At 38.7% G+C, this 8,966-nt stretch overlaps 2 protein-coding genes across 2 annotated transcripts in view; both read right to left on the reverse strand.

Moving 5' to 3' along the window:
- Positions 1–1,378, reverse strand: part of LOC107737966 (endophilin-A3-like) — a 9,844-nt gene extending 8,466 nt beyond the window's left edge. Inside the window, exon 1 of the mRNA XM_016549619.1 lies at positions 1,158–1,378. Within this exon, the coding sequence (XP_016405105.1) occupies positions 1,158–1,202 (45 nt within the window). The 5' untranslated portion in view covers positions 1,203–1,378. The remainder of the gene's footprint in view (positions 1–1,157) is intronic.
- Positions 1,379–6,360: 4,982 nt separating this feature from the next.
- Positions 6,361–7,563, reverse strand: LOC107737967 (zinc finger protein basonuclin-2). Its single transcript, XM_016549620.1, has one exon. It carries the CDS (start codon positions 7,561–7,563, stop codon positions 6,361–6,363), a length of 1,203 nt encoding a protein of 400 aa, XP_016405106.1.
- Between the last annotated feature and the right edge of the window lie 1,403 nt (positions 7,564–8,966).

Below are 8,966 nucleotides of genomic sequence, written 5' to 3' on the forward strand. Positions count from 1 at the left end.
ATATATATATATATATATATATATATATATATATATACACACACACATATATAATTTTATGTTGATTCCTAATTTCAACACACACACACACACACACACACATAAATTTTTTTCATACTATAAATTCTTCCATTGTGACAACATGCCCCGCTACAGGGTCATGAACTGTTTTCCCTGTACAAGAATCATGTGAATATTCAACAGGGAAAAGAAAGAACGTTTTTGCATTCAACACTCTAAGGTTCGCGTCTATACAGAAACCGAATTAAACCATAAACCCGGTTAAACCTGTGCCTTTCTCCTCAGGTGAGCATCGCTCGAGCGCGCTCGGCCGATTACATAACGCGCGTGAAAATTTGGGGATCACGTGAGAGTATTGATTCACATTTCTATTTCCGGTTGGCCGGAGGTGTTTATGTATGAGCTATTTTAGACACACACAGTTATATACACTCACAACTGAACGTATGCATTATGAATAATGTATTATTACGACAACCCTCATAAAATGCTGCAAAACTCATCAGAACTGATATGCAATACAAAAAAGTAATAAATACTTGTTTTCTCTACAATGTAAAATTAGTGGAGATTACTGGAGTACGTTTTACTAGGAAAAACTATTTCATTGTTTCTGCTTCAAAATTGCATGTTTAATTCAGTGCCATTTCTGTATAATTAATTGTAAAACTTACTGGCAATTTCTGAGAGAAGTTTGTAAAGCAACTTTATTATATTATTATTGCATTTTTTTTAAAGCATTACAGCATTTGTTAAAACATTTTTTTATTTTGTATGTTTATTCCTAGCTCATATATATATATTTTGCATTCAACACTCTAAGGTTCGCGTCTATACAGAAACCGAATTAAACCATAAACCCGGTTAAACCTGTGCCTTTCTCCTCAGGTGAGCATCGCTCGAGCGCGCTCGGCCGATTACATAACGCGCGTGAAAATTTGGGGATCACGTGACGGCGTCTGGTACCCCGCAGGTCTCGCGCTGTTTTCACACATCCATAAGCAAGCGCATTAACCATCTGACCGCGGACATAAGCGTCTGTTTCTGGAGCAAACTCGTGCTGTGATTCGGCCTCGAGACTGACGGCTTCGTGCGCATCAAATGCGCCGCGGATATCGGACGGATTCCGCTCTTACCTGAGTCGCTTTGTGAAACTGCTTTTTCAGCCCCGCCACAGACATCTCCCCGCGTTATGTGTTCCCGTCGTTCCGCTTTAAGTGATGGTTTTATGTGTGTTTTGAGGTGCAAACATCCGCTGACTCGCCGAGCGTCTGGTCCGTGGACGCGAGCGTGACGTCACACGACCCGCCCTGAGCGCGCGCGTTTGATGAAGCCCCAGAAAAATCAGATCTGATCCAATAACATCATAAAGCATCGTCCGTGAGGATTTCAGCACCGCGGACAGCAGCCGCGTCACGTGATCTCTCAACACGCGGAGTGAAATCAGATTCACTTCAGATGCTGGAGAACGGGGCGAGTTTCACATATAATAATTTCCATTGCTATGTAGTAGAGTGCATAAGGTTGCATGCTTATTTTTGTCTCTTATTTGTAAATATAAGTGATGTTTTATTCGGTACCACCCTTATGAAACCACCTTTGCCACAAGACAAAGTAATAATAATTTAGACCGATATCCTGATAAAAATAATATTGTGGTGAAGTAAACACTACGGGAAAACAAATGTAATTACTACATTAAATAACTTAGCTCAGGCAAGAATGAAAAAAAAAGAGAATAAATTCTATATTAGTGCTCAATTTAAGCTTGTAGAAATTAGTTTGAACTTATAAGTATTTATAAGTGTTTACAAGGATTCTTTAAGTAAGTATCAATATTATGATCCCACTGTTCCCATAATTCACTGGGGCATGAATTAATTAATAAGGTTAAACATTTTCAGTTGTTTTTACACCGTTTTATGGTTGTTAGGTTTAGTGCTGTTTTGTGACATCCGGAGGTCATTTTCTACTCAAAATGACTCATTCATACTCATTTTAGTGTTTTAGCTAGATTTAGTGATTTGCAAATGCTTCCAAGGTGTTCCCATAATTCACTGGGGCATGAATAATTAATAAGGTTAAAAATTTTCAGTTGTTTTTACACAGTTTTATGGTTGTTAGGTTTAGTGCTGTTTTGTGACATCCGGAGGTCATTTTCTACTCAAAATGACTCATTCATACTCATTTTAGTGTTTTAGCTAGATTTAGTGATTTGCAAATGCTTCCAAGGCTGTATTTTTAATGCTGTTTTATTGTGTGTTGTATTGTTATATGTGTATTTGTATAACTGGGCCAGGACACTCCTGTAAAAGAGATTTTTAATCTCAGTGAGGTTCTCTCCCTGTTAAGTACACTGTAAAAAAAATTCCGTAAAATATACGGTAAAAAACCGGCAGCTGTGGTTGCCGGAATTTTACCGTAAAAAATACGGTAGCTGTTTTGTAGCTTTGTAATACACTGATAACCACCAAATGCAGGTGGTGATGAGAAAGTCACATGATGAACCAAAGCCCATCACAAGCAGCTTTTAAATAATAACATGTATAGAAGGTGCACAGTGTCATTCACACAAACACTAAACACCCTCATGGTAACACACATGAAACTGAAATAATGCAATAAACATTTATTTAACAACATTAGGTGTAACACACAACCCTAATGTACAAAACTGATAAGAAAAAACTAAGAAGAAACATAAGTTATTTCAACAAAAAACATCAAATTTGAAATGTAACGCAGGGAATTCTGGGAATGTCAATTTACGGTTATTCACTGTAAATGATACGGTCTTTTTCACTTCCAAAAATGGTATACTACCGTAAAATTAATGTCCAATACATGTAATGTCCAATACAGTTTTTCACCGTATATAGTAGGGGAATTTACCGTTAACCATTTAACAGGTTTTTACTGTAGCATTTTTACAGTCTTTTACCGTTAAATTCACGGTCATTTTTTACAGTTTTACTTAATTCCATGCTTAAATTTTACTTTAAAAAAAAAATGTGTTCAAAAACTTGCAAAAGAGAAATTAAGTAAAGTTTACATCCTCTTGAGCATCCGTGAATGTTTGCAGCTTTTGTAATAGTTATGTTTGAGTCTTTTAGTTGTCCTCCGGTGTGAAATATGGATCTCAAAGTCATACAGTCATTGTTGGAAAGCATTCAAATATGCAGAATATGCACACAGAAACTCATAAACAACAATACTGTCTGGGAAAAGGGGCACAACTATAACGATAACTGTAACTATAAATAACAACTAAACGTTGTCAAAAGTTATCAACCAATCAGACTTCCACGACTGACCGATGAAAATGCTACGTGAAATCTAATTGGCTGAGAGGGAACTGCACCTGGACTTCTTTTGGCAATCAAAGATGGATCTTTAATGCTGTTACAATTTAATAATATTTAGCAATATTAATCAAATGTATATTAGAAATGGCTGGGAGTGGGGTGCTTTGATATTTTGTACAAATAAATAACCTATAGTCTGTCTGTCTAACTGCTTGGTCAAACCCCTCGGAGCGATTTATCTAAAAATAGCATATATTACAGCCTTTATGGCTCTTAAGACACTGCATATAAAAGATCAGTGTTATGTCATATATTATGTCAGATACCTCAACTGAATTTAAAATCAGTGCATTGAATTTTCAATCTGTACAATGATGCCACTAATAATGTTTCCTATCAAATCAACATCAAATGTTAAATGTAAATGATGCACAAGATATAACAATAAATGCTGTCATAGAATCGCTGTTTGGACATTTATTGGGAGTTTTTTTTTTTTGACATCCAGTTTGTTGTCACTTTTTTTTTTTTTTTCATGAAAAGCTACTTCACACCAGCTACACATTCAATGGCACTCTCCTCTAAGACAGTGAAAATACAGTTATATGAGAGTTACAGATAACTACATTGTCTGCAAATTCATTAAACCTGTAGAATATAATGGTGTTATGACAAATATGAGAAATTAGTTATGGAGGTATCTTGGTTCTCCACATTTTAATTATTTAGGGAATAGTGCATCTGACATCAGAATATGTTAGAGTATTTTCTATTCATTGTTTTAATGCAAGAGGGATGGCTCTACAACACAGTATTATATTCTCTAAAGGAACATTTTATCGCAAATTTCTCCATGAATGCATTATACTGAATTAACTGACCATCTTCATTAAATCGACAACATAAATAACTTTTTTTCTCAAATCATTCTTGTTTAAATAGCGTCTTCCTATTTATTGTAATAATTATATTATTCCACAAGGTGGCTCCATGTGGTGTAAAGTTGTGGGTAAATATCATTTTCCAGTATTGCAATATCTGTTTACGGAAATCTGAAAGCTTAACAGGCAATTTAGAAATCTCGAAATCGCATTTCAACAAAAATTCTAACCCACCAATTCTTTTAAATATAGCCTTTGGTGTATGAAACCAAATTGAATTAGGCTGTGTTAAATAATATTTAATTTAGTTCAATGATCAGACAAGTTTAAAACAACAAACTGACGATTTATATGCTTAATCATCTGTAATTGTATATACATTGTGATTGACTGTGGCTGGAATTTTTAAGAACTTTGTAAGAAAGAATAGTCAAATGCAGAAAGTTCAAAATTAGCAATTTCTGGATTTTTTATTTCTAGAAAATATTCACATCTTACTTTAAATGTACTGTATGTAAAGTAATGTAAAGCTACTGTAATGTCACTGTAAACTTACATCATTTACAAGATGTATACTTTAAAATAACTATTTGGCCATTACATACATACATCTTCAAATCATATATCCATCACATTAAATTATTAACTTTTTTGTATTTTGGCCCAGATCACTCTCATGTAGCTGTAAAAATAGTTGCCTGCTGAGATTGGAATATATACATCTTCATGACTAGATAGACACACAGGTGAGTTTCTCTTTATTATACACGTTAGGTTTCAGGTGTAAATGTGAGTAATTCTGTCAGATCGTCCATCCATTGAGTGAGTGTGTACGGGTCGGCCAGTCTGGTTTTATCCATTAAAGTTAACTTTTTCAAATAACAATCGCTGTCACGGCAGTGAGTGACCTTACATATTCAGATAAAATCGGATTTAGTTGTTTACTAACTAAAAAAGGGGTCTATATGGCTGCTCTATCGAAGGAAGCCCCGCCTTCTGAGTAAAAGAGCCAATCGCTAAACGGTACAGTCAGTGCGTCACTACAGCTGCCGAGGTTGCTATAGAAACAGTCAACGCTCCGAGTCGTGCAGTTATAGGACTGCGCATGCGCATTGGCTGGTCTAGCCTGAATACGCTTTTTTAACGCTATTTGAGCAAAAGAAACAACATTTATGAGACAGTTGTTGTCAGATTGGTGATTTCAAATATGAAATGTAATCGTAAGCTTGGCGAACAGTTTTGGAGAATTTGATCTTGAATCTTGAATCTTGAATCTGCTCTTGCATGCCCGAGAGGCATTTCAAAGATGGCCGCCGAGTGAAATTACTTGCCTTAAAGGGTCTTTGGCCCAACACACCTATTTTATTTTGTTTCAAGTTCACAAATGCAATTTTTTTCATAACAACAACATGCACGGATGAATCTTCGATAAGATCAGGAACATATATTGTAAATAAAAAATATTCGAAGTTGTAAATGAAAGATTATTACCACAGGAACCAGATGAGTCCTCTGCACAATCTGACTTTGCTGCAGCCTGGAATTGAACTGCTGGTTTCGTCTGGCCAGAGGAGAACTGGCCCCCGACTGAGCCTGGTTTCTCCCAAGGTTTTTTCTCCATTCTGTCACCGATGGAGTTTTGGTTCCTTGCCGCTGTCGCCTCTGGCTTGCTTAGTTGGGGACACTTCATTTCCAGCGATATCGTTGACTTGATTGCAAATGATTGCACAAATACTATTTAAACTGAACTGAGCTGGATGATGACATCACTGAATTCAATGATGAACTGCCTTTAACTGAAAATTGAGTGTTTACTATTGTCCTTTTGCATTATTGACACACTATGTTCCTATTTAATACTGTAAAGCTGCTTTGACACAATCTGTATTGTTATAAGCGCTATATAAATAAAGGTGACTTGACTTGATTATGAGAGTATGTTTTTACAAGAAAATACTATTTCAGTCTTTCGACCTCAGATTTTCATATTTAATTAAATGTGCTACTTGCCGTTTCTTGGTAATTATTTGTGAAATACACCAGCGATTTCTGAGTGAAAATTGTAAATCCTTCACCAGATTCTTTTCGGTGTAGAGTCAGTTCTGATCTCATGTTGTCACAGTCACAGGTTGCTATGGTGACGACCTCTACGGTCACAGGTTGCTATGGTGACGACCTCTACAGTCACAGGTGGGGTCACAAGGCTCCTCTTTGACCTTTAGTAGAGGTTGACACCTGCCTTTCCATTGGTTATGCAAGTGGCTGTTGCTATGGTAACCGTACGGTGTCTTCCAAAGTTGTTTGTAGATGTACTGCGTGTGTGTGTTGGTCATTGGGGACTGGTTGCCATGGAGACTGTTGACCGGTTGTCCTGGTGATAAGTGATCGTGTTCCTCACTGCGAGTTTCTTGTTTAAGCTTCAAAGGCGTACTGGACTTCCGCGACTTCTTTTTCGGCGTCACGTCAATCACATCACTAAGGCCATTCTGATTGGCCGTACGATTGCCTGTAGCTCCTCCCCCTCCTCCTTCACGGATAACTGGAATCTGATGGTCAGTCAATGCAGTGTTGGTGGTTGCCATGGAAACCGGCGAGGTAGTTTCGCGCAAGGTCAAGACCGGTCGACGCGGTTGAGTGAGGAATCTGCGTGTCGCGTGTTCGACCGCGGCGTGCAGTAGCGGGTTGGGATTAGCGCTGTGTCGGTTGCGGCTGCGCAGTGAGCTGAACATCATGTTGCAGCCTTCGACAGTACAGCGGTGTTTGATCTTCAAGTGCACGGCGTTGAAGTGGATCTTCAGCGTTCCTTTATCGTAAAACGTCTTGGCGCACACACTGCAGCTCACACGAGCTTTGCTCGAGGACGAACCGTTGCACCGTTCCCCGGTTCCCGAAGAGTCTGCGATCGGCCCGTCGACTCCCACTTGACGTTCTTCGTTTCGCAGGCGTTTCGGTGACTGCGTGGAACTTCGTATCTGCAACGGCCTTTCAGGTGCGCCATCTCTTTTGTTTCTGGTTCTCATTTCATCTGTGCCGTTGTTCCGTTTGCTGAGCCGCTGTAGTTTTTGTGTCGAAGGATGACATTCCACAGCCGGCGAGGGTGGAAACACGGATGCACTGACGTAGTGAAAAGGCTGCAGGAACGCTAGACTTCCTCCTGGCAGATTCTCAAAGTGGTGTGTTCTGGAGGGCGGTTTATGTCTCAGCTTGAACGCGGGGTTGCGATGGGTTTCTGGGCGGATCTGCTGCTCCTCGGCCATGAGCTCCACGATGGATTTGGTTTCCCCAAAACGTAGAAACTGATGCAAGGTCACGACCTCGTCCTCCGGGCTCATGGTGACCCAGCGATCCAGAACCATCCCCGAGGAGTCCTAAAGGATGAGAGTTAAGGCCTGTTCAGACCAAGAGCGATAACTGTAACGATAACTTATTAGCGTCCACAGCAGCGGACGATAACCTTGTTTATTATTTAGGTTGCAAAAAGGTGGAAAATCTCCAGTAAATTTAGGAAATATTCCAGAAATTTTGGAAACTTTCCAGGATTTTTTGGACTATTCCAGGGATTTTTGGAAAGTTTCCCGGAAATTTTCCACCCCTTTGCAACCCTATTTATTATAGGTTTTGTCGTCTGCCGCTATAATCGCTAATGCGGTTTCATGCATTACAGTTATTTACACTGTTAAAGAGTTGGATTCTCATGCTAAACATGGCCAAAGATTCAAAAAACGAGTTGGACGAATGACGAATGTATTTCTGTGCCAAATACACTCCTTCAGGGTTCGTATAAGTTTCGGAAAGTTTTTTTCCCTTTATGATGTCATAAAGGGCGGGATTTCATTGTATGGGCACTTCTCCCGGAAGAGCAAACCAGCCCGTCTGATTTCGCTCCCTTGGTGACGTGGCAAAGGGATCTCATTATAATATTACCGCCCCTTAATCTGTAAGGTTCCACCCATGACGCCATCATTTTAAATTTCAAATTTTCAGCTCATTTGCATTTAAAGAAACAGGCCCGAAAAACAGCGTGTTTCTGCTTCCACTCAAAATAGGCATTTTCAAAATGATATAATAAATGATCTGTGGAGTATTTTGAGCTGAAACTTCACAGACACATTCTGGGGACACCAGGGACTTATATTACATATTGTAAAAAGGGGCATGATATGTCTCCTTTAAGTCAATAAAAATGTTGTTCCCGTTTTATGTCGACGTCACAGCTTGCAGACGATTGCTACGCAATAGCTGCGCATGCTCGTGACTCTTTAGCTCCGCCCACAGCTGTTTTCGGAGAGAAGCGTGAAGCTGTATCTGTCTTTTATAAATCTGATAAAACTAAAGACTCTTCGGAGACATGAAGGATGCAGTACTACTCTATAAGTACTCGAGAATAACTCTGTGTGTTATGTCACCTTTCAATTCAAATGGATTCTGGTTGGCTGTCATGTTTTTTTTGTTCATCAGATGGAAAAAAAATGGCTCTGAAAGTGATTCCAACAATATTGTTATTCTGTGTCATTATCGTTAGTGTGGACTTTGCTATTCTTATAGATTATTACAGTATATCTGCAGAGTTTTAAAGTCAAACATACTTTTTAAGACCTGCACAAATACAATTAATATTGTATGTTCACAAAGAAACAAGCCTAAAAATAAATCATGTATTTCATATTCTTTTACTTGCTTAAACAGGCTGCGGCACAGGACTTAGTGTGTGTGTATGTGTGGCTTTGCATAGTGAACCAGACATGTGTGTGTGTGTGTG

Source organism: Sinocyclocheilus rhinocerous, unplaced genomic scaffold, assembly GCF_001515625.1.
Source record: "Sinocyclocheilus rhinocerous isolate Xijiao unplaced genomic scaffold, SAMN03320098_v1.1 scaffold404, whole genome shotgun sequence".
Lineage (NCBI taxonomy): Eukaryota > Metazoa > Chordata > Actinopteri > Cypriniformes > Cyprinidae > Sinocyclocheilus > Sinocyclocheilus rhinocerous.

Coding starts and splice junctions, on each gene's coding strand:
- LOC107737967 (XM_016549620.1), bottom strand. CDS start 7,563: ATGGTTCTGGATCGCTGGGTCACCATGAGCCCGGAGGACGAGGTCGTG.